Raw genomic sequence first — 26,955 nt, 5'->3', positions numbered from 1 at the left:
TAGTGTGCAGTGTTCTCTGACTTGCCTGTCAGTGACTTGAAAGGTAAGCTAAAAGTCATGGCACATGTCATGAAATACTGAGTTTTTCATAATATAAGCTGTTTCCATTCTGTTTCATTTTTCTCACAAGTGGCATTTTGAAAGCATCGTGTTTTATGAAGAATAAATATCTGAATGGTTTTATTTCTGGAAGGTTTATTTAAGGGAAAAATACCCATATCGTACCCATTGTGGAAAAAATAGCTGATATATGTCCACCCACTCAGAATACAATTCTACTTTGGTGGATTTGAACCGGGTCTCCTGAAGACTTTCCTCTCCTGCCTCTCCCATAATCCGGCTGTATAAGCTCCTCTTAATAAAGGTAAGAGCTGCTCACGTGTTCGCCTTCAGAAGAGTTTCAGGGCTCTTGAATACCTAAGCTCTAATGACATCCAGGAACCAGATTTCCTATGGCATTTGATGATAGTCCGGAGAGGCAGAAGATACTGGGCTGTGCATTTGGCAATCGTATTTCTTCTTAGAGCTACTGCTTTATGGAAAGTTTGATCTGCACAAATAAATGCTTAGTACTTTATTTACCCTTAGAGAGATATGCAGTAGAGTCTGTATTTAACAATTATTAGACAGAATTATTCTTTAAATATGATTTCTCTCTGTTTTCTGGATGATGTATTACCAATGTTACATTTCTGGTTTAAGCATCCTTTTAATCTTATCACACCCAGTTACAGATCCCAGCTTCACCCCTGAGGAGTTCCTCTAGAGTGGGTGGCAGAATACTGGCAGATCAGGTGTATGCTGTAGAGCCTCCAACTCTGTCATTAATTCTCATTTCCACTATGTAATTCTGTGGGTAGAAACCAGATGTTGCCATCAGTATTCCTCAATGAAAATGCATAATAAATATCAAGCAAATGATGATAAGTAAAGAAACTTGGGGCTTTAATGTAAATGTTAGTCTTCAAATAATGTTAGGGGAAGGGTAGCTGTTTGACCTACTGCAGTTAAAATGTAACTGGAATATAGGATTTTGTTGTTTTATTTGTTCTTAATGCATAAACAAGTAGTAGAAAGGATGGGGAGAGTAAATTTAATTTGCAAAGAGACAGCTCTTCAGAGACAAATCTTGCTGAACCAGAGAGGTTAAAATAGTACTCACTGAGTACTAAATTTAACTTTTACCGTATTTCCTTCCTGGCAGTTGATTAAATTGTCCAGTCTCAAGGGAACATTTTTTTCACATTGTAATAATCATTGGTATTCAATATCCAATTTAGGTTGTTTAATAATTCAGTACTCATGATGAATTTTCGTAAATGAAGCTTTTTGCATATACATCTGTATTGTAGTTGAAAAATAGCTGAATATTTAGTTTTTATACTGCACATATACATTTGTATCCCCCAAACTTCTGCTTTTCAATAAATAATGTGATTCCATAACATGTGTTTCTTTATGGTTTCATAATTAAATTGCCAGCATGTAACAGACACTGAGGGACCAACTTTAAATAATCTGTCTGATGTCCGATTAAATAATCTTAAGGGCTTTGTTTCTGAGAGGAAAAAATAACATAATACATATTAAGGGTAATAACTACTCTTCAGTCAATATACCTCCCAGTCTCTTGTGACCTATTAACTCCCAAGCTGTCAGATAAGATTTGCTAGTTAGCAGCTACCTTCTCTCTCAAGAGATCCTTCTGATAAATTCATTTGAATCTGAATTTGTCTCGGCTGCGCAGGGGTGTGTTGTAGGTATCGTCCATGAAGGRTGGCTCTGAAAGGTTGTGAGGTTGTAGGCAGTATTTACCGGGGCCTGGAAGAAGAAAGGTTGTTTCCTCAAATATGAGTATTGTTTGGATGACATCTGGTTTAGGCATCTACTAGCGGCTTGTTTCCGTATTTGCTTTCTCTTTAAGTCACTTTAATCTGGTTACTGAAAGCCGCACATGCTAAAACTGAAAGACAAAACGTGACATTGCAGTGAAAACCAAGCTCGACAGCAAACCGGAAGAGGGCAGGTTGACAGAGAAGCAGATGGCATAGAGGGGAGTAGGAAAGCAACCTGTTCAGACAGCACAAGCCGGCGAGGTGGAGGCAGGGGCACTGGAGGAGAGGCCCTGGAGAGGGATGGGGTACTTACCATAGGGCATGGCAGAGAGAAAATTACATGTGTAGAGTCTTGGAAAGAGCGAAAACCTGTAGGGCTTAGCCCAGGGAGAGGAAACTCTGCGTGGAACTTGAGAGGCATGAGCACTGACACTGGCTGGTTTTCCTCTGCATTAAAATCTAGGAGACAAACAGTCGCGGTGGCCCTGATACTAATGTCTCACGCGGGCACCAGCATTATCGCTCTGCTCAGTAGTACCAATTGCCAAAGGCCTTACAAGCTGACTCGCAGTAAAGTAGTAGTACAGATTCTGGCATTTTGGGCACAACTGTCTTTATTTAAACATATGTGCACTCTTAGAAGGATAAAATAATTATATAGGACAGTCTCTTCCAGGAATCTCAGGCCAAATAAAAATAATGAATAATGTGAAAGTGCAGCTTTTACTTGGAAGCTCATACAAGCCAATTTAAACTTGGGTTTATGGATGGGAAAAGGTGATCTTTGGATTGGTCTCTGATATATTTCCACTTACTCATGGCAGTGTCCTGTGAGCGTTCCAGTTCTCCTTTGTACTCAGGGCTTACTTAATTTCTAAATGTGGATTTCTTGAGGAATAGTTGCATGGGTGAAAAGCTGGATTTTTTTTTACTGTGTGTTGTTGGACCATATTGTACTGAAACAAAAATGTAGAGAGACTTCCAGACCCCAGTATAAGGACTGTTCAATATTTTGAAAAAGACCTAGGCCGTAAGCTACTACTAGTACTGGTCATGTAAATCATTAGTRCTGGAACAAATCTCACTTCTTAGAATCTCGGCCAAGTGGCCCAAAGTTCCCTAAGACCTTTTTTCAAATATTTTCATTTTTATAGACGAGCCACTGTTTTTTCTGTCACATAAATGTTATTTGCTGTCCCTTGTTCTTATACATAGTGTGGATTTCCAATTCTGAATATACATGATGTGAATGCTGTAAAGCTTATCGGTCAAATAGTATTTCTGAACTTACAAAAGGTTATTAACAAAACCTAACTTTTAGCCTAGCTGCCATCTTATAGTCACTGGAAAGAGAGAGATCCTTCTGTGGGAAGGGACGTTTAGTGGCTACATCCACTTCCTGCTCTGACTTGCTTTCTAGAAGGACTGTTGACTACAGAGGGAACCAAGGAGATCAGTACATTACCCTAAAATTACAATTTGTGAATACCCTTCAAAGTATAATAGTCCAAACTGTTATTTACAAATTCCTGATTTTTTCTGTGCTCATGTGGTTTCAGCAGCATTAGTTAAAGTTGGTTAGGTTAGCCTACATTTTTGTCATTACATATATTTGCTATTACAGTCTTCAAATGCAATCCATGGAAAAGTAAGAGCATTAAACATTTGAATAGTAATAAATATCTCCTGCCTGTGTTCTGGAGGTGATATATGTAACCATTAACAAAAACAGGATAAAATGGAAGAAAGAAAAAAGGAATATAAATTGGGAAAAAAACTATGAGTAACTGGTACAGTTTGAAGCTGCTATAAGTTTTGGTAGTTTTGATCTTCAACAAAAGAAATTAGTATTTTTAAATTTATCTAATTTAATAAGGAATATTACACAATTTTTAGTTACAGGATTTTTTTTTAATTGCAACTGAGTACTTGTTCAAAGTATTTCTTGTTTAACAAAACGAAAAATGATATTTTACTTTTAAAAAGGTAATTTTAAAAATATTCCTTTGGGACGTAGAGAGTTTTCTTGTGGTTTCTAGTCTTTCAGAACAGATACTGTGAATGAGCAGTGTTTTCCATCGTTTATAATAGACTTTATTCTTTCTAGTAAGCTTTTAAAATCATGTGTTACGTTGGAACATGTAACCCTTTTCACTGTTTTTTGGGGGGGCAGAAAACTTGCAGATGCTGGTAAATTAGTACATGTGTATTCAGAGACGGTCATCATCAATCATTAAGGAGGCAAAGATGAAAGAAGTTTCTTAACCCATTCACCAATCATCTTTATTAATATTGGTTAAATRTGGTTTATATCTTGGGAAATAATGCAACATCCAGATCTGTCTTGTTGGCTTTTAATCAGCTCTGTCTAAATTTGATGACCACCAGTTTTATACCTCCCATGTCTGTACTTAAGATTTACCCGTTGAATATGATCTTGATGACAAACTTAATGGAAGTGCGTATAYGGAACAATACTTTTCCACCATGGCAACAGTATTAAAACACTTCTGCCCTTCTGGTACTCTTTTTTTTTTTTTTGTTGGCTAGGAAAGCAGTTAATGACTGGGCACTCTGAGAGACTTGTACAGGTGGAGAAAGCCACTGCCTTTTTTTCCCCACTTGATCCATTGGCCCAGTTTAGGTCAAAAGTCCCAAGATACAAAGTATGTATGTATGAAACAACTCCTGTATTAATAAATAAACAAGAAATAAACAAGCAACCCCCCCAAATAACCCAGCTGTGGCAGAAAAATATGTACAACTCTTTTTTTCATCTTGTCAACACTAGTCCTATAGTGTTTTCTCTCACAGTGCATTAAATTGATTCCATTGGGGTCATTGAGATATTTTTCCCTGTATAGGTTGTGAAAACACCTACTTCTGTCTTTAGACGTCATTTTTCTAAAAGTGAAGAACTTCTCAGCGAGGCCATACTCTGAAAGCTCAAAGTTTAACTCAAAGCCTGGTTTCTCAAAGCCTCGTTCAGGACAGAAGCCGCCCAGGGTCAGCGTGTGCCAAGTCACAAGCCAGGCTGTTGTACCAGATCTCTTCCCACATTTCTAGTTCCCTTCCTTTGCTCCAGCTGGACTGACAGGCTGGGTTTCTTTGTGGCAAGGGTGCTGGGTAAGGAGATTAGACGGAGCAGACCCATGGACATTAATTGACAGAATGAATAACTGGCTGGAGGAGAAGGTCAAAGCATCTGATAACAGGGACTTTTATTACTTTCTTCAGTAACTGCAAGAGGTATTAATTTTGACTGTCAAAATAGACTAAAGCAGTATTTAGGAGCTGAAGATTATTCATTTAAATTATGAAAAGCCTAAAGTTACAGTGATGGATGTTTTGGAGAATGCAAGAGGGGACTAAAGTTATATTTAAATGTGAATCCACTGTGAAGCTGTCATAACATCCCTTACAATAAAAAGTGAAATTGCTGAGCTGTAAGATTTGTTTTCTGAAGCTTTATTTATGACATATCCTGGATTCTGCTTCTACTGTATTTTTCAGATTAGAGAATTTAATCTTTTGAAGTTTCACTGTTTAGTAAGTACTGACACTTGTGGTGGTTGTGGCATTAGAATGTTCCACACAGTTCTGAGTTTCAGCTGGGTCCTGTGGGAGATTGATGGGTTATATGAAAGGACCTTGAACCTCCAAATGGGCATCCTGTAGAATTACTAATTTTGAAGAATAGAAAATAACTGTTAAGTGCATTTATTCTTCTTAAGAGTCCTTTGGTTCCAACCAATTCAGCCAACCAATGGTTGAATTTATATTTATGAAAAGATGTTTCTCAGAACAGAATGCATTTCAAGTCTCAGCTTCAATGAGATGGCAGTGATAGAATAGGTATTAATATCCTCTCCATTATAAAATTAATGTGAACTGTTTCATTTGCTAATTTAGCTTTTTTCATTTTAAAGGACTATCGTAGGTACTTACAACAAATATACTTTGGTTCTTTTTAAGATTAATTTGGAGATTGTAATGGTAGAATACATCAACTGATTGCATTAATAACAGTTGACTTCATGCTGTCTTATGAGATACGGTTAGTGTGGGCATTGATTTGTAACAGAAAAAGTACCCATGATGGGGGTATCAGACTGTTGAATATCCCCCACTAACATGCACAACTGATTTTTGTGCTGTTCGTAAAACTTTCTTGTRGGACCTATTGCAGTTTTTTATAAATATAATTCTTTTAAAAGTGTCTCATAGATATAATCCAAACGGTCTTTGCATGCGCAGAATTTACAACATGAACTGAAAATACAGTTATAGATATTTTGATATATCTTTTGGGGGAAAAATACAGACAAACATAGGCAAATTTTYTGGCAGACATTCTTTTGTCACAATCCTTGCCTGTATTTGCTTCCTTCTGATTAATGTTTCTTATAGTCTCTCTGATGCCGTCTTATTAGTCAGATTTCTAATTGTTGATCTTGTAGAGGAAAAGCAAATTTTATCATAAATGGATCAGGTCAAAAAGCTATCAGCTGATAAAGCTGTACTAATAGATTATGCTTCTGGAATATTTAAAGTTTAGATTCTTCCCCCATTTAATTCAGTGAGAGTTTTGTTAGTATTTCAGAAGTCAGAATTTTCAAGGATTTGCAAAGCACATGCTCTGTAGCTTTCCCTATCTTCTAAGAGAAGAAAAGTTGAGGAAAAACTTGGCAAGGAGCTGGATAAAATGCCCTTTTAAGTGTTTATGATAAAGCAGTTAGGAATGGGTCAGAATACACGAAGACATCTCATTTAAAGATGATCTAGAACTTTCAAAGCTTCGATTGAGATGCATTGTCCTATCAGATGTACTTGATCCCAGTATCACTACAGTCCTTTAAATGTTCAAAGCTTGATATTTTTGAACAAAGGTTGTGAATAAGTCACTACATTTACATAAGTTTACGTTTTGATATCATTGATTAGATAGTCCCTTCAGAAGAGCACAGTAGAATTAGATGCAGGCATGGTGTGTTTGCTCAGGAAGATACTACTTTTTTCTGCAGTTCTTTACGAACTAAGGGCACTTTTAAAGATTTCGTGGCTACAAGCATCTTGGAACAGAAAGAGAGACCTGTTAAAAAGTGTGTGTGTGCTGTGTTGCAAAAAAGTGGACTTTTAAAAGATACAAAATATTTCTTCAATAAAATGCATGTTTTGCCTGTTGCTGAAGTTTATATAACTCACCTTTCTATGTTTCTGTGCAAATGCCAGGATGCTAAGTACAGCTATGTTTTTTTTTTCACCCTCAGTTTTAATTATTGAAAGATTGGTAAAACAAATTAGTTAAAAACTTGTTTTGGATTTGACCAGTTTTCATTTTGGAGGACACTTTTTGTCTGCATTAAAACAGAATTTCTCTTTTCCACAGGATATATACATTATTACAAAATACAAAACTGGATGATTGGTGAATTCAGCAGAAAGAAAATGATTTTTTTTCTAATATTTATAGCCTTTTAAGTGATGGATTGTCTCTGTTGCTTGCTTTTATGGCAATTGGTTTCCCACTTTCCATAGTGACCAGAATGTCTTCCAGTAATAGTCACCAAACTACTCCTACCTCTTTCTTGTACAGATCAGATGACTTTAGAGTACTAGTAGATTGTARACTAGCATTTTAAATGAGATTACTGGGATTAGTCGTCTTGACAGAGAAGATTTAAGGTGGACTTGATTTAGGTCCTTAAAATTACGAAGTATATCATAAAGCCATTTTGGTCAAAAAGAGAAAATAATTAAAATAAGATGTAATGAAAGAATAGATTTTTTGTCTATTTTAAAAGAAATAGATTTATATACCATTGCATTTTTCTGATCAGCATATAAATTTCCTTGTGGCAAGAGATAAGAGAAACATAATGAAAAAATCAGTTTCTAAAAAGGGAGTTTTATAAAACTAAGAAATGCTTTGGCTGTGAAAATCAAGTGGAGGAAAACATTCACATGCATACTTACTGATATGCATATATAGGACTGTATTTGTAAATATGTATTTAATGTAACAGAATTGTTTAGGAGACTTTCCATCTCAGTATTTTTATACAATATGAAAGAGGGCATTTCCATTAGCAGGTTATGCTTTTCCTTTCACTCCTTTTCTGTTTTAGGGATTCTTTCCTTTTCATCTCAATCCGCGACTTATTGGTTAGGATCTGTTGTCCTGCTGGTATTGTTCTTCAATTTGTGTTCTGCTATAGTGTTTTCCTACACTTGAGATGTTTATCTCCATATTTTCCTTTGGTTCCTTTCTCCATGTGGACGGCTGGAATACTTCTGGTTTAGAGATCCGACAAGAAAGGCCTAGCCTAGTTTTTCTCTCTGCTTGCATGGAGAGCTCTGCTACACCTGAGTTTTACAGCTTCTTTCTTTTGGTGAGAAAGACAGAATTAAGACATTCTGGGCAGTGCATGTTCTACTTTTCCCTTGCTCTGTATAGCAAGCGTTCAACCAAAACGCTGAGTAGGAAATACAGCTTTAGGTCAGCAGTAGAGCTGGACAGGACCAATGTAATCATGGTTTTGCAATACTGAAGTAATAATCCCTCCCCCAATTTCACACCTTGTAAATAGCCCTGAGCTGTATTTTTGACTTGTGGTTTGCCCTTTCCACCTCTTTATTCGAATAGCTGTTGTCATAAGAATATTTGAATTTGATTTTATTTTCAATCACTTCCTCTTCTTCAGGTGCAGTACCAAACTGTTGCTACCCAGTATTCTTGCACTACCACATGAAGCATTTCTTTGTTCTAGTGTGAGAAGTAAGGGTTTTTTGTTGTAATTTTCAGTAATTAAACTGATTAGAATTAAACTGATGGGGAAACTGCATTTGATTACACAGGCAATATAGGGGAGGTGAAATTCATCTAACTAGGTTCCTTTACAGCCTTTAGGCTTTTAATAGCTGAGTTAATTTCCTAGAGGAATATGGGCTGATTGAAGGAAAAGCTATAATCATTAATTGCAGTAGATTTAATTCATTTGAAATATAAAGGAAAGACTGCCTGAAACTTCAGGAGAAGTAAAGAGCTGTACTCCTGTAAAGTTATTTATTCCAGTCAGAGTAATAGATTTTTTCCTTCCCATAATAAATTCTGGCAAATTTTTTGAACTGTTTCTGTTGTTTATATGTATCAGTAGGAGTGATATTTTTAGGTCAAAGGATTATTAAGGAGATAAATTAGGGGGGCATCTCTTCCTACAAATCATGAGCATAAGCTTATACTATGTATTTCATATCTGTGACGCGCATTAACTAGAATGCAAACTTTATCATGGATATAAGACTCGGAAAAGATGTTTGATGTTCTTATCTGTCTACCTGATGCTTCAGAAAAGGGGCATAAGATGTAGTTCTTTAACTATCCACTGAACCGTTTCTTCACTGATGTGGTTATAGATTATGAGATTGTTGTAGTAGTTTTCCAAGAGGAAATAGAATTTTCCGTGTTCAATATAGGCTTTTTTAAATTGTCATTTAATTTCTTTCTCACTGAGGATTAGGGCATGTGACTGGTGTTCTGGGGCCTGTCTCTAGTAATTGCCACTAGAAAAGTCATTTTATACGGATCTGGAAAGATGATTCATCACCCTTTTCTCTGAGCAACTATAAAAACATGCTTTACCTGCCTTACAGCTGTGTTCATACATAGCGTAAGATGCCTGTAATATCATTTCATATTACTGGTCACTGTATTCATATAGGCAAAGTTTGTATGGCACCTAACAGCCTTTCTTTTCTCAGTTCATTTTTCAAAAGTACTCAGCTGCCTCAAAATTATGTTAGCATTAGAATAATGAAATAAAGTGTTTGCTATACACCAATTAGATTATAGTATCTCTGTTTTTGTTTTTTGGATATGGAATAGATCATTGTGGGTACATACTAATGGACCTGGATGCAAAAGGTCTATATGAAAGCTTGGAGTTTTTTTAAGCTATTGAATTTGCCTGATACATAGAAAGAACAATTAATTGTTAAAATAAAAATGTATTGTGTATCTTTGTTTTTAGAAAGTTGCTCTAGATAGTTGGGTTGTATATGATGCAGCACTAGGGAGAAAGACGACTAAGCTTAGACCAGACATATTCCTTCAAGTGTTTTTTGTGCTAACTTTGTTTGTCTCTCTCTTTGCCTTACAGAAAGATTTGTAAAAACGAATCTATAGAAGTGTTTATTTGATAAGCACTTAAAAGTAATATTAGAAAAAAAGGAGCAGCATATTCTGGAATGATTACTAAGGTTTCCAACATTTAGAAAAATATTTGAAAATTTTCAGTCTAATTGTGTGTAGAAGTTGTTTGTAGGGTGTTTTTTTTTGGTTTTGCTTCCTCTGTCTTGTCCTCTGATTAGCATACTGCAGTCCTTACATTGAAGTGTTCAGTCAGAACTACCCCCAGCAACTAGGTGGTATGTCAAACAAAAAAGCTTGGAATTGAGTTGTAGTGCAGGCAGAGGGTAAATGTTGTTTGCTTATTTCTTTTACATGGTGGTACTGCTCTTGAGGCAATTGGCAAACTGTTAGTAGAAGCAGTGAAAGAAAATGTTAGCAAAAACAGCAAGTGCAAGCAGTTCTTGCGGTTTTAGATAGTGGGCATAGCTAAAAGGTTTTGTGGTGGGATTACTTGTGGTGCTGACTGTAAATTAACCACAAACATCTTTGCCACAAGGGGGGTGAATTCATATAATCTGTCTTGGGTTCCTGTAACATAGATGTTCTGCATTACCGCCTGACAGTGCCTACCTGTCTCCATTGACTATTTAGGAAAATTAGTCTTCTAAATGTGGTCTTCTGATTTGCATCCAAAATATGCGTCTGTTTTGGAGAGTTCAAATATGTTGTCTAACTGGGAGTAGTGCTGCACAAGATGGTAGCAGGAGTACTGGTTGATATTGGCAACCATATTAAAATTTCACTAGTGGAATTAGCAGAAAGCAAGTGTGGGAAATTTTAGGGATGACTCATCAGTGCATAGATGATAAAGTTATTGATTTGCTGCTGTCGCGTGAATATTTCTGTTTCTGCATGGCATTATTAGCATGTGGCAGTGCAGTCAGTCTACCATCCTGTTGGGCTTCAGAGAAGATTCTTCTCCAGTCTAACCTCAGTAAATTTTTCATCAAAGCCTTAATACTGTTTCTGCCAGGTACTACCTGCTTGAATACACACTCTTATAAAGAAAGTGCCTATTTACTGCAATTTTTTTTTTATAAAAGCTTTAATCTTCTTTGTAATTAAGAAGCGCATGTAATCGTAGTTTTAAGGAGCTATATTGAGAGCATAACAAAACTGTCTGACTCTTTACCTTACTTCTCACGCAGACATGGGGGTAGCCAAGGAGCAGGTACACAGCCAGTACTCAGGAAAATAACGTGCAGGGTTGTAACAGTTCGCCAGGCAAGGAGATAGGCAGTATGGCTCCAACCTGACAAGCATTGAGATATCTCATGAACTCTGAATAGCTGCAGCTAGGAAAGATTAGAAACCCCCCAACAACCTGACGGGAAAGAAGAATTGTCCCACACAATCTGAAATCCTGTCATTCCTACTGATTTCATCTAGGCTCTTGGCTCCGTCACGCCTTTGAAAATATCTACAGGCCTTCACATCATTTTSATTACTTGTGATCTCCCTTTTCTTTAAAGTTCCTGAATAGAGATTTTTTTTCAGGGCATGTGAAAATAGTAAAGTAACAGTAACAATAATTATTGTTTTTTTCCTGTATTTTTTCAAACTTTGGATTATGTTTTTCAGTTTTAAGACATATCATGGATTGTGTGCTCCAGGAGCAGTAAAATGGAGAGGATCATCAATCTCTTTCTCACTAAGCTGGCTTACTTTTATCATAAAAGGGGCAATGTCTGATATCTCTGGTACAGTAAGTTGATGGCTACACTTTATTCCTAATATCTTTTATGGTCTTTTCAAGATCTTTTTAGCTTTAGCTTTTTTGAAATATTCAGTTAAGATAAAGTATGAGTAGTATATTTGACAATAGTATACAGATAGATTTTAGGACAATATTCTTATGGACAGCGTTAAGATGTATATTCCATATTTTCTTGTAGGTTATTATTCCTGGTTTAATCAAAATATCTAGTTTATTAAATTTTCCTTTTCTTTATAAAGCAACATATGACTGTTACTGTTACAAAAATATTTAGCCTGATAGCAACAGTTTAGGCCTATGCTTAAAATCAAAAAGGTAAAGTAGAATAGATTCTGTGTTTCTTCTATACCAGATTCTGTGTTTCTCCTGTAGTCTGGCTCACACTGACCACAGCGGGAGCTGCTTCTAATTGCAGGCTATATAAAGAAATGGTCATTAGAGAGGTTATATATCATGTTCATATGCAGAGAAAGTTACATTTGCTCAGCTGGATATATTTTCAAGTAGGCCTTATTTCACTGCTTTACTCGCAGGCTCTTCAAATCTTGCATGTCTGTGCTAGTTGCTTGCAGGAGCTTATAATTCATTGTCAAAATCTTCCTTCCAGGCTGCTCTTGCAAAAGCAGTGAAGTAACACCTTGCCTTCCTCTAACTTTGCAGCAAAATTTACAAGTAAAGTCTTGTCTGCGTAGCTGGAAAAAGTGCGAGGGTTGTTTGGGTAGGGAATGAGGTGCTTTTTTGTTTTTTGTTTTTAACTTAATATTGTTCATGTGTGTTAATTCCCTAAGAAAAAACAACAGTGAAGTTATTTACTAATTTTTCTCTGAAGTACGCTGACTGATGTCAACCCCAGAGCTGTAGCTAGGTTTGACCTTGCCTCGAATGCCTTGGAGGAAAATGAAAGTGCCACAGGGTGTGCCTGTACCACAGGCTACCTTTTTCTGCTAGGTACCCTCAGGAAAAATGTTCTGTTCTGCTGTCAAGGCAAGGCCCCAGGTATCTTCTTTTTAGCAGTGGACTTTGATTTCATAATGACCTAAGGTCTTCTATTGTTTTGAAACCCAAATATTGAATATTAATACTTCAATGCTAAAATATCATAGTTTTTATTACCTTCTGATTTCTTTTTGATCTTCATAAGATAGTTGTTGCTTTCTTCAAACTTTTTGTAATCAGATAACATAGAAATCATTTTACTTCTGGGAATCAAATTTTATACAACTATTTCCTAACAAAGGAAATTGAAGTGAAGTCTTGTAGTTTTTAATTCCTTAAGTACCAGACCAATGTTAACTAACTAACTAACTAACTAGACTCATAGAGTGGTGTTCTTGTGTACATGAAGACTTTTGGAGGTCCAGGGGTGGTTGTAATTTTGAAAAGACAAAAGCAAAGTAAGCACAAAGAACTTCACTATAATTTTTCTGTTTTCCAGATAATATGTTCTCATACCTTTGGAATATAGGGAAAATGCATGAATTGTATAAATTTCACTAATTATTTTGAAAAAATTACTAACAAAACTTCTTTTGTCATTGTGCAAGTAGAACCTAGGACTACCTCTTACTCTGTTTTGCATAGGCTTTTAAATATTGATGATAACTTTACACAAAAGGGTTAATTATATACTGTAGCACTTTGATTTCCTTTAATGTTACATTTAGAAACCATACAAATGGTCCAAATTCTGAGATGAAGAATTGGCTGTAGTAAGCCTGATTTTTTTTTTCTCACTATTCTGCCCTGAAGTAGTTGCTTTTGCTTTACATTTCAGCACAGCTATGTTTTAAAATAACTTGATGATCTAGAAGGCAATTTTAAGTGGTTGAGCAAACCACAAATTGACACACAAAATGGATGAAATCTTAATTCATAGTCTTCTTTTTAGCATCTGGTAGTTTGTTACMATTTCTCAACTTGTGTTTTAGAATGAAATTATTTCTGCTTTGTGCATTTCTCCTGTTTGCTCTGAAGAATGTGAGGAACATGAAAAACAGTGTGCTTTCTAAAACGGAGTTCACACAAAATGTGATGATGTATGATTCTGTACTTACCAGCTAGTTTTAGTCTTTTCTAGTTCCTTCCCTTTCAAATTACAGCTTCTGATTCAACAAGTCTGTTATCTTCTCCCTTCCAAGGATGAGATCAGCCTCATAAAACAGGTTCTTCTAACTGTCCTTCACAAGGTGGGGGTGGAAAGCCTTTTTCTTTTGTATCTCTTTCTTTTCTTTGATTAGGAATAGGTGTTTCTGTCCAGCTGAAAATCATACCATGTTATTGATATAAAGGATGGAATTCCTGTTCTTCAGGATTTCACCTGAAAATGTTTTGCTGAGTTGTGTTTGGGACTGCAGATTCTAAGATCTCCTGGTGAATGTTATTCTTGAAAAAGTTCACCTGTTTTTGGGGTGTTCTTTTAAGTTACATTCTTTGCTATGGTTGACTGTCTTTCCCACCAAGAAGCAATTATGATAACTTGAATTCTCAGGCTACTGTAAAGCTTAGGCACCTTTTTTAGATAGAGCTTAACCTTCAGTCTGTATGGAAATTTATTTGGAAATTTTTAGTATATAATCTGTGCCAAGTGCTTTGTCTCTCATGTGTTTTTGTCAGTTAGCACGTTAGACAAATTTCTGTTAATTTTCTTTCACTCCGCATTAGAGCAATCAGTGTATTTCATTGTGAGGTAACAACCTGTCATTTTGTTCCTTCTACATTGAAGATACACTTCCGATTGATAGCTGTGTGCTTGTTTGGATACTGTTTTCACAGTCTACTGACACAGGTGACTACTGTCTTGTCTCTGTTCAATGCCTACATTGGGTGGCTTGTTTTTTTTTAAACCCTTGGGATCAGATTTCAGAGATGTTTTGTATATGACTGATTAAACTTAATGGGTGTAATATATATCTTTTAAAAATAGTTTTCCTGAATAAAAGCATATTATAATTTGAGTTGGTAATGTATTAGAGGAAGAAAAAACCTGAAAAGTTATGACAGTTATTGTTTCCATGTTGAATACAGAATGCTGCAAAGGCAATTTCCTTGTCAGACCCAACTCCAAAAGTCTTATTAGTATACTAATGTTTTTTTGTTTAATCTACCTATGAAGTAGCCTTTAGAAGCTTGAAATTGGAGATAATGACTACTTCATTTGCAAAGATGACAAAACTTAGTTAAAACAATTTGGTCTCTACAGAGAATTTGTTGAGAGCAAGGAATAGAACAGCATAGGCTGTATAACCCAAATAAACGGCAAAGCCATTCGTACTAGGTCCAGATATAAAACCTATACTTTTAATTGCACAAAGCTTCCCATTAGATTTTTATTAATCTTTAAACGATTTTGCAGAACGAATTTGCAGTATGCACTTTCAGTATCTGAGGAAAAAAGTAAGGCACTGAAAATGCCGGTTCCTTTCCTTTATATCCCCTTTTACTGCCACAGACGACGGAAACTTCATAGAAACACATTGTTTGGATGCATTAGGTTGTGCTTCTAGGCATCTTGTCTTTTCAGAAAGAGAGCTTGAACCTGGTACTTTTACCAGCGATAAAGGAGACGGGGAGACCTTCGCTGCCGCGGAGCTGCGAGGCGCGGGCCGGCGGCAGGCAGGCAGGCAGGGCCGGCGGCAGGGCTGGGGGCCGGCGGCAGGGCTGGGGGCCGGCGGCAGGCAAGCGCACGGCCGGGAGCGAGCAGCGTGACGCCCTCTGGCCAGCGGCAGGGAGGAGGGGGCCGGCACGGGCATGGGCACGGGCCGGGCAGGAATCCCGCGCTCTCTGTTAGGAGCCAGCTTCAGGATGGCGGGTTAAATTGCAGCTCAGCTGGTTGGCATTAGCCTGGACGAGCAAAGGCTCCTTCCGAAAGCAGGTGGTTGCGCGCTGACTATTTTGTGTGGTAAAAAATAGGTTTCAAGAGGGGTTTGTGGAAGTGGGTGAACAGTTCTGCTGAAGCATTTTTCAGTTTCTTGGATCCACTTTTATTTTGGAGAGATTTTAAATAGTAACCACAGTGTTTACCTGTTGAGACGATAAAGGTACAGAGAGAAGTGACTTGTTTGTAGAAATCTGCTGGATGGTAGAAAGCGGTGAAGTAACTTAGTGCTACCCGAGTTGTGGGGCTGTTTCTCGGGTGGGGTTGCGTGTGTGACACAGTCACGCCCTCCGCACTGAGTAAACCCCTGAAGGCCGTGTTTACAAAAGGCGCGTAGGTGTCTGAAGATGCTAATGGTGGAATTTGCCTAAACGTTTCAAGCTGATCCTGCTTCAGAGGCTGGGTGGCTTTTCTCATTTCCACTGGGCCCTTCTTGGCATCGTTAGGCACTTACATAACTCTGCAAAACTCGCTTCAAGTCTGTTGTTACAATGTTAGTTTATCTCTCCTCACTGCAGTGACTTTGCATGCAAGGAAATTCTTCAAGTAAAGTTAATTACAGTGGCGAATATACTGTGCTATAGTATATGTAGCTGTATTTTTTTACTATATATACTTCAAAATTACTTCATAATCTTTAAGCCTAGAGCTTTAAACTTTTTACTGTAAACCACCAGAACACATCTTGCGTGAAAATGGTTTAATGTGCAGGGTATGGTTGCTAGCTCACATTTCTTTTGTTCTCTCTGCTTTCTTGAGAAAAGATCAAACAAAATGCAGTGACAGGTAAGGGTGTCTCACAAAACATGCAGAGAAATGTAGCTTCCTGTTCCATAAATTAATGCTACTCTGTTCACAAGCTGCCTGTTATGATGTTTTATTGATGAATAAAAATGGTGTCTGAGGCAATAGAATGTCTCGCATCTTACAACATTGCCAGTTATAAAGATGTCATCTTGAATAAATTTCACAATTAGAAAGTATTGACAAAAATATTTAATCTTTTTACATAAAAATAAGCTCAAACATCTGCTGCCAAAGTCAGACAATATCAAGTAATCTTTTGAAAGTATATTTTTATTAYACTGACAGATGCATGGCTGCATGACATAGATGTCAATTTAAGTTACTAGTGCCATTAATACTTGACAAAGACATGCTCCCAGAAGAATTTACGTTTTTAAAATGTTGTCAGATGAGTATATGCCAACTAAAAGTAACCAGAGTTATTCAGCTATGTTGTTAACAAAGCTAAAAGCCTGTTATCTCCAGAGACATCACAGAAATATGGTATTGGCTTCATTTTTATTTTTTTAATTCAACAGAATTGACAGTAGAAAAAAACATTTTTATGTCTGTAAACATCCATGTAAGCAACATCCTTTTTTCACTTTTTATACCCTTTGGGTTATAGTGCAGGAAGATTTTCGGTTTCATTTGAGATGAACTTCTTCAGCATTCATTTGCTTTCCACAAAATTTCAAATAATCCTACTTTTTGAAAAGGACATTGTTGTGAAGAGAACACTGAAGAAAATGTCAGGACTTGTGCCAGAATTTCTGGTCTTCATGTTCAGTCAAAAATAGTGGGAAGCCATATGACTTAACTTATTAAGAAGGCTGAAATTTAAAACATTCCTGTTCAATTCTTATTTGTCAAATATACTGGTATACTCATTATTCATATTTGTACATTTTAGTAACTTGAGATTTCATTGCTGGTATTTCATAATGAGAAACTAAGCTTACCCTAAATTCTTTCCTCCCAAGTCTTCCCCCACCCGCCTGAAGTGTTTTGGAAGGAATTTGGTTTCTTAGAGCAAGAGGTGAGTTTGCTGGGTAGAAGAGACCAGCACTCATGGAGTTTGTTTAGTGGTGCTATGCTGGTGCTGCTTCTCCTGTATGTTAAATAGAATAAAAAAATCTAGTCCTTTGAGGTGCTGAGTCAAGTGAAGTCTGGCAATTTCTGGTTGAATCCAGGGTCATAAACATCTCATTAAGGGCCAAATCATTATGCTCAATGAACTGGCACAGCTTTTTTAAAAAAGGATCAGTGTTTTCCTTAGAAATGAGCCTGAACTTTGTAGAAATGCTATGCTTCTAATGCATCTGTTCTCTGTGCTGAGGCAGACTGCGAGGAGGGTGAGATCTGCCTCAAAATCTAGAGGTCGAGACTCCTTTTACAGTACTGGAGATGTGCAGGGTCTCCTGCGCTGCATTTTGTCTCATCCTGAAGCCAGTATTTAAAATATACCATGGGAATTGCTCCAAAAATGTGTCTGTTTTTCTCACTGAAGCCTATGTTAACTGGCTCAGGTGCACATATTTAAGGTTAGATGAGCTTCCACCTCTGCTGCCTCTTGCAAGTGACTGTGATAGCTAAGTGAGGTGTTTTGGATGAAGCTTTATCAACATGTGTAATGTTTCATAGTCTGACCAGGAAGTTACATAGTTGTGGCTGTCTGACCATTTTGTGTCACGACTCTTCTTAGTTCAAGTGAGTACATATTAAAATTGTATTTCAAAGTCTGTATTTTGGCTGGATTTTCAGAGTTAATGTGCAGGAATCTGTTGTAGACCACAGTTTTTAAGGACACAATTTTAGGAAGGTTGCACAGGTCAGCTTGAAAGGGTATCATGGGGAATGAAATGAGGTACAAGAARTCTTTACTTCACATTTCTTTGGAGCCACTCTCATGCTTATTTGTTTTCTTTCACTGTTCCTTGTCTTGGCAATGAAATAGCCTTGTCTTTTTTCCCCCAAGTTTCATATGACTTCAGAATCATGTGTTCAACTCTGGAATAGAGAAATAAGGACAAGAGGTTGACCAAGATGGATTTACGAGTTCTCTACAAATGTTGTCATGTGTGCTATGTAAGACTGGACATGCCTTGATTTGGGTGGAGGAGTAGCGCATGCAAGCAGGGTAATGGTGCAACCTGGACGGCAATGTGGACTGCATCAAGTTTTGGAGAGTGCTACGGCTGGTTGCTCCCACCTACGTGGTCCAGCCATAGTTGAACCTCCACAGCAGGAGCTCATTTCAAGGTGTTTTGCTAGGCCTAACATTTTGGGAGCACTGATGGATGAAATTCAAGAGTGGATTAACACTGGGGGACTGAGAAGAGAGGCCGTATTTGCTCCTACGTAATGTGGTATGATTAGAGCCGTGTGGTTGTGCCAGCCTGCTCTCTGAATCCAAATTAACTGTTTGTCCCTCACAACAGAAGGTGAAAATCGTAGTGTTGAGTGCTCTGGCTGGAGAAAGGTGTCTTTAATGTGCAAGGTGGCAAGTTACTTCTTTAATGCTAAGGCTTTCCCAAAAATGAGAGAGAGGTATGTTTCACTGAACCTTTTGGGTACAATCTGAAAAACTGGAAAATAGAAGTTCTTGTTTTTTGAGTGACACATTATCTTTCTAGAAAGGATATTGCAAATATAGTTCTGTCATGGCCTTTCCTGGCATCGTAGGAAAATAGTTTGATATTTCCTCTAGTATGTAAGCATAATGCTTAAAGAAAAAGCCTATAACATAAATTATTACTGCATTTCTAGTAGCTTTAATAGATGCACTGCAGCCAAAAAGCTGTTTGAAATGTTGTTGCTGTTTCTATAGAGAAGTGTGTGRTGCTGACTTGTACTACATGTTATTAACAAGTTTTAGAAAGTATTAGAAAGATGAACATTGTCAGAAGAACTTAGAGAAACGTAATCTCTGAGAAGTCAGCAAATGAGAGTTTACAATGGGAATGTTGGCTGGGTATCAGAAGAAATGTTTTTTCAGCAATGGAAACTTTTCTAACGGTGAAATTTAGCAGACCTTAGATGTATCTCTCAAAGGTAATATTTGAAATCCTAGAACTTGACTCATTCAAAAACAAGAATGGAAATTGTAGATTCATCCTACCATGCCAAAAAGAATAATCTTGAATTGCAGATTCATATCATTAGATAACATCGTTATTTTTATTTTCTTCTGATCTGAAGTATGTTGAATTTTATCTCAGACGTACTCATTTTACTGCAGAGAAGGTGATGTTACCACTTAAAGGAGTAGTTTGGGAGCTGCTGTAAAAATATCTGGTCATTTTTAGTTTGTGTCTGTCTTTAACACTGAATTTCAGTGAAGGCAAGAGCAGGTACATATATAGAAATTGAAGTTCAGTGACACTCTTTGCAGTATGTACGCCCACATATTCATTACTATTATTGCATCTTTTCAAAGGCAGTTTATATATGGCAATATTTGTTCCTTCCTTCATGCTATGCAATATAACAGCAAAGTAGCTGTGCTGGTGATGTGTTAGCAAAATAATTGATTCATGAGGTGTAAATGTGTGAAAGTTAAGTTAATTAAGGATCTTGAGGTAATCTAACAGTTTGCCATAGCCAAAAGGGAGGTGTCGCACTATCTGTGTTGTTGTCATCTTCTCTTTCCTAGTCACACGTCTGCAACTTGTGTATCTCTTCATGAGCTAGTTCACCTCAGTAAAGTGTCAGAAAACGGAACCAAGAAAACTAGTGGATAGTTTTCAGCTGATTTACCGAGTTGAATCTGAAGGAGGAATCTCGAGAACAAAATAGAGAGGATGTCACTTGCCAGGGATGAGTGACAGAAGGAGAAGGGAGGCGGGAGCCTTCCCGTTTTGTCAGCAGAAGGCTGTGTCAGACCCTCTCAGCTGTCGCGTTGAGTGAATGTGACGCTCAAGTGTGGACGATTGTGCTAGTCTCTTTTTCAGTTTTCCGTTTTGTGCCTGTGCCTCTTGCTCCAACCTTTCTGTATCTCCAAAAAGGGCAATTCTTTGAAAATGGCTACAAAGGTTGAGTTGGCAATTAATTTTAGAAACAAAGATTTGCCCAATCTTTCTCCATCTGATCTTCTAAGGAACTAGATCCAGGCTTTGATCAGAAAGATGAATGAGAACATCCCTCTAGGTTTGGCCTGAATGATGCACTTGTTCAATGAGAGAAGGAACTGCCAGTCCTAGGATGGCTAACTTCRTGTAGTTTGTGGTTTACTTTGTTTTTTGAGAGATATTGTCAGTTATGTTGGATATACAGGAGCATATTTATTCCTTTAAAAAGCACTGCATTTTAAATAATCTAGAGCCACTGTTTGGATACTGGAAAAATTTATTCTGCGTATCTTGCTGCCTGCTTTTGTGCTGGAGCAGGGAGCAGTTTGCTGTCTTGCTTCTCCTTTACTAATCAGCAAGACATAAGAAATACCAGTGTCCACCTATTTTCCACTTGCTTTTGGTTTTTCATCTGCATTATTATATGAAGGGAATTTGTTTCCCATATGGCTAAAGGGTGACTACTTCACTCGAGGCAGGTTTAGAAGCTTAGGCTTTTCTGTTTTGGCCTCGACTGTGAAAGGAAAATGTTTGGCTCCAATTGTACTAGCTTAACTTGAATGACAGTCTTGGATCACCATACTCTGAAAATTGCTCTCCATAAATGATTTATCTGTATTTGACACAGATAGCTGGGTAGTTGTGTTACAGAAGCAATTAAGCATACTAGGTGAAATCCTAACTTAATTGAAAACAGTGATAAAACTCCCATTGTTTTCAATGGGGTCAAGGTTTCTCATCATCATGCTCAAAGGTCCCCTGTCATAGAAAATGAGGAGAGCTAATCATAAATTGTATCAAAGTCTGTTTAGGTTTCTCTAAAATGAAAGATGGTTTTACTTAATTTGTTAATCAAAAATAAATATGGTTTATAGAACTATAAGTTCAAGATTGCAGTTTCAGGAGGTATTCAGCACATAAAGCTTTTGTAATTACTATTTTATTTATTAACGTATAGATTCAAAGATATTGCAAAGTAGTGTAAAGGTAAATACTGTGATTATAATTTATTTAAATAAAAAGATTGTGTTTGCACTAAGTGTTTTTGGTTAAGTGTAGAGTAACAAAGTTATTGAAACAAAAACAATGGAAAATCTTATGTCATATTTCTTCTGTTTTTTTTGTTCCATATACATTTAGGAAGCTCAGTGCTAATGATTCTCCTTTTGTTCTTCTTACAGCTAATTCCAGCCTTCTTGGAGGCGGAGGAGGTAAGTCTTTGCTTATTACTGTCTTTGCTCTTAAACATATGTGAAATATATGCTGAGGAAATGTAGAGCTTAGTTGTTTATAAAGCAATATGTGACAAGTTCAAAATACGGAAATGTAAAATTACTAGATGGGAAAAATCACCTAAGTCAGTAATGTTTACATACAGTCAGGACACAGGGTTTGTGACTGTTCTTGAATCCATCATACCCTCTGGTTCAGATTAGTCCTGATCTGTATAGGGGGCTGACTGAACACATCAATGAACTGAACAGTGTTATCTTATATTGCATTTAATTAGTTAGGATTTTTATTTAAGTTACTTTGAGGGAACCTTGAACACCTGTTAAATAAATTGTTTTTTAAAATTATACATTAAAAAATTAAAACAAGGTAAAAAGTCATTGTAGTAAATTAATGAGCCTTTTGTTTGCAAGTTCTTTTTTTTTTTTTTTCTTTTTAACTGGGTTGTTTACCCCATTCTGTTTGTGAGAAGAATCAAGTTAGATTTTGATACAAATCTTTTGTGCATGCAAGAAATGTTACCATCATATCTGCTAGTAAGACAAAGAGGCAGAAGTGCATATAGTGAGTATTGTTTGAAAATATATGTATGCTGTTTTCTTTAAGTAGATTGGTGCTATTTTGCTTTTTGTAATACTGTAGTACTGTGGCCATAGGAGTTTACATGAGTGTTAACAATTCAGAAAAAAATCATGCAGTTTTAGATTTCAGTTTTCTGTTACTTACTCTGCCTCCCAGAGGGAAGTAAAAGAGCTCAGTTCTCGAAGTTTCACAATGTAGTAGCAGTACAGGCAACTACTAATCCTTCTTCCTGGCTAGAGTTAAAAGGACTTGAAGATCAGAGCTTACATATGCAAGGATAAAGGAAAGGGCTCTGTAAAAAGACAGAAGATTGCTGTTGCTTGTGAGACTGAGGATAATAAGTCAAGGCTTTTGTTTTAACAACCTTAACTGAATAAGCAGCTATTATTTGTGAGCCATGAGCAGGGGATTGTCACATGAAAAGGTGCTTCACAACTGCACTGAGACATTTAAGTAAAACTGTTCATGTTTCTCAGCTAGGTATCTGGTCATTAAAGTACAGAGAAGCCTTACCTGATAATCCTGTTGGATTAATCTGTTTCTGATTTGAGTCAGTTGTTTGCGCGCACCAAACTTTTCTTTGTTTAAAACATAATCCTTTAAAAGGTAATCCTTTACTAGTGATTCATGTTCATACGGCRCGATCACTGTACCTTCTCTTGAGTGCTTATGCTCGGCTGGTAACTTAAAAAAAGTCAATGCAAATGTTCAAATTCCAATCAGGTTCCTAGAGCAGTGCTATTGTAAAAAGGCTTTGGTTATTGACTTTCAGTAGTATTTATTCAGCTGGACTCTACTTCAGAAGGTGATACCCTTTCAGCATGACACTAGGTAGTGGGGCTCTCCCTCTTCGCTCCTCCTGTGGCAGACTGGACGAATCTGTTCTGATGGTTAGCTGGGATTTTTCTGGTGTCTTAGGGCTCCCTTTTCTTCATTCCCAGTTGTATCTCTGGGTCAGACAGCTACATAATTCAAAAACTGACTTTTGTGACTATATCTGACCAGTGTTTTGTCTAGTAATCATAGAAAGTGAAAGACACTTGTTCAAAGAAGATAAAGCACTCTGAATCTAAAATAATTTTCCAAAGGAATAGACAAACAAGCTAATGAAACTTCAGATACAGAAACAGTATTCCTTGCAACTGCTGTCCATCTGGAGATCCAGATCCAGAGCCAAATTGTTTTCTGCCACTGAAAGTATCTGTCTGGATGGGAAACAGTTGGATTTTTTGTCTAACTCAGTTCTTTACTACTTGGTCTGGTATTTCCCCTGAAAGAATGTTTGTGAAGTCAAATCGTTTACAGCAGTCAATAATTGTACAGTTTCTCCTCCTGGCATTTTGCTTGTTTGAGCACCTATGTGTCTTGTGCCACTGGTTTAGTTCAGTCTGCTTGCAGATTAAAAAAATATATATGATGAAGCAACTCTCACAGATGTTTATTCCAAATCCTTTAATCTCCAATGGACAGATAACTGCATATCCTATTGCTTGAGATATAGGTAAAATAGCCAAATTGACTATTGCGTAGCTTAGAGTTTGACTGATAGCAAAGCCAACAGTTAGTAGTAAGCACTCTGAAGTGACAGTGAGCTACGCTCAGTTAGGTTTCTGTCTTATCCCAGGTCACTTCCACTATAAAGTAGACTAATTTAGGCTTTCCAAGTCTCTTAAAGAAAAATCCTGACAAAAGAAGYATCTTTTCAGTAGACTCACTGCTGAGAATTTCACTCTGAAATGGTCTTAATTTTGGACAGCAGCCATGGGATGTTTGAGCCTCAGTCCTTGAAAATGTGTATTGACTGTGCTCTTTTAGACAAAAGCAGTCAAAAGAATTTTTTTAGGTTGGCGTTATCTAGGAGAAGCAGAAAAAGGACACCTAGAGCCCAGACAACTCAACTCCTGCATTGTGCTTGTGACCAATTTGCCTGTCTGAGTGTTGGAGGAGAATGAAACCAAGGTCTGTGCTGCGCAGAGTCAGTATCTCTTGGGAAACTAACCTGTTATTGGGAATGTTCATTTTATATAAAAGAGAACGTATAATTTTCAGTTGTAAGGTTTTGGATTTAAAATTCTAAATACATTTTTCCCTTTTCCAGAAGTAAGTGACAGCATTACTCTGCGTGAAATATTGCTAGTGAATTATTAAAACTTTATTATATATGTAAACACCAGTCGTCTTTTGATTGCAGATGCTGAATATTTATGATAATGCATAATACCAGTATAGTTTTTCCATTAATGGAATTCAGATCTCTTCAATAACGCTTGTTAATTAAATCTCACTGTCACCACTGGAGGTATGAATACATATCTCAGTTTTACAGAATATGAAAACCAGAAATTTCAGCTTGTCCAAGTTCATGAAAAAGTTTTTGTGCTTTTGAGCAGCACTTTGAGCCGTTTTGTCACTCTTAGAATTTAGAACTAACTCTGAAATCTTTCTAGAATTGARCACAAAATAGTTGGAAATAATTATTTGAAAATCCTGATCTAGTATTTTCACAGTACTCAATGAATACATTAAAAAGAGCTTCTGGAGAAGTATTTTTGAGGAGCCCAATGGATAACATTGTTGATAAATGTAACACACTTATTTGTAAGTTCAAGTGCTGATGGGTTTGGGTTGCTGCTTACCAGTTCTGTGTCAGCTCAGAGCCATGTGAGGGTATCTATGTGTACTTTGATTTCATAGAGTCAAAGTAATGATTTGTTCTTGGATTCCAAATTTGAATAATCTGTTTTCATTTCATGACTATTCTGAATGAAGAGATAAAAGTATGAAAGATACCAGAAAAAAATTTTCACATAACTATTTAATCATCAAATCAAGAAACCTACGATAGAGTCTTAGAAGAATCTTTAGTTAAATATAAATGTCTAAGGTTTCTTTCTGCTTTTCAATTAACTCTGAAGCCTCCTGGATTTTATTATGAGTTTGGCGAGCAAGCCTTTTTTCTTTTTCTTTCTTTACAGTTTTTAATAATTAATTTTTAATTAGGAGGAATAGTTTGCTTTCAGGTGTAGATTTAGCACATATTCAGCATCTCACCACTCCTGTTAGTTTGTGCAGAGCAGTATGACTTACTTGCGCATCACGCATTATTTGTCCTGTTCTGTACAACAGTGTAAATGTGAAAATTCTTACGGAAGTTACCTGCATTTGGAGGAGGTGGGGATAAAACATTTGATAGTTTGAGAGAAAGAGGTCTGTTCTAAAGATTTATCATGAGTTTTGGCTGTTCAAAAATTGAAATGCCCTATTTTGCTTGGAAATTCTTTTTTTCTTATATTTGTAATGGAATGCAAGTGTGTGATCTCATGTACTTTGTCCATTAAAGCAAAGTGAGCAAGATCCAAGTATTTTCCCCTCCATTGCTGTTTTGGAAAGTCTGTTTTTTTGTCCTTCCTCCCTTCCTCCTGCCCCCCATTACCTCTTTTTCAGTTATTTCCTTTGGGGATTATTTTTTCTTTACTGTATTTGCTGACTGTAATCAAGTTCTTGTTGCATGATAATTTCTGGATTGCCTTTCTTTCTTTGAGCTTGAATTGAGGGTATATATAAAATAGCAAGCTAGTTGTTTTTTTTTTCCCCCTCATAAGATTTTGTTGCCTGTGTTATTCTTAGTGGTGGAGAAGGAAGCATCCCAGTTTAGTGTGTCATCTTATGAATGTAATTTTTGTTAGCCGTGTACTTGAAAGTGATAATTTGTATTTACAAACTCTGAGAGGAGACAGACTATATTAGCAAAACATTCTTTTGGTAGCATTCTTTGGACCAAAGTTAAATCAGTTGCCCTGAAAAGTCTGTCTGCTTTGCTGTCTCGCTTGCTGCGCCTTTCTCTTTTTGCCAGTGTAACTACATCTTTTTGAGGGCTTTAAAAAAATTAAGTCCTATATAGGCGTAAGTATGTTAGTATATCTTAAATGTAGACCAGACCTGTCTCTCTAGTCTGCCAAGATACAGTTTGGTAGGCACGTCATTTTAACCAACTGTCTTGAAACAGAGCACTTGTATTCTCTTCATGAACACTGTGTGAAATTGGGGATGCTCTCTACATAATCAGTCAGCCAGACTCCATTTTGAAAGTGGGATTTGATTGCCTTCTGGGTTGACCTTTACCTCTGTTGCACTATAATAGTGACAAAAGCAAATTTTGTTTTCTCCTGCTGGAAAGAAATTACCATTGACTGACTTCTATCTGGGAAAACTGGTTTATTGGGAGAGGTTAGCTATTCAACGTGTGCAGCCTTTTGCTGAGACTGAACACACAATCTCATGCCGGAGGAGATAGAGTTTGCATGTGGCTATGTACACCACTTCAAAATGGGAGCAGCCACTGCAGGAATCTAATGAAATATTCTTCCGAGCTGAACAGAGATGGACTGAAAAGGGAAGACTGAAGTAGACCAAGTTGTTCAAGGTATTTGTTGTTTTTCCAGCAAGCTGGTGTGCAGCAGGAGGCTGTTGGCATCCTTAGGGCACCTTCAGGGTGAGCTCGGGGCCTGGGATGGAGTAAGTGCCAGAGCCATTTGAGGAGCATTTAGGTGTCTACCTGTGCAAGCACCTGCTGCCCCTTCAGACCAGTAGGCTCTCTCTCTGAATAGTAGCTTGACACCGACTTCTTTGGCAGATGAATATTCATGAGCTTTAGAAGTGAAAATTGT

At 37.0% G+C, this 26,955-nt stretch overlaps 1 protein-coding gene across 1 annotated transcript in view; it reads left to right on the top strand.

Moving 5' to 3' along the window:
• The window catches only part of MACROD2 (MACRO domain containing 2), a 900,884-nt gene that overhangs the window by 190,138 nt on the left and 683,791 nt on the right, over positions 1-26,955 (top strand). Inside the window, exon 3 of the mRNA XM_026055958.1 lies at positions 21,655-21,684. Within this exon, the coding sequence (XP_025911743.1) occupies positions 21,655-21,684 (30 nt within the window). The remainder of the gene's footprint in view (positions 1-21,654; positions 21,685-26,955) is intronic.

Source organism: Apteryx rowi, unplaced genomic scaffold (genome assembly GCF_003343035.1).
Source record: "Apteryx rowi isolate R43461 unplaced genomic scaffold, aptRow1 scaffold_128, whole genome shotgun sequence".
In the NCBI taxonomy this organism is placed as follows: Eukaryota; Metazoa; Chordata; class Aves; order Apterygiformes; family Apterygidae; genus Apteryx; species Apteryx rowi.
Note: the sequence above shows the minus strand (reverse complement) of the source record. Positions and strands in the feature narration are given on the sequence as shown.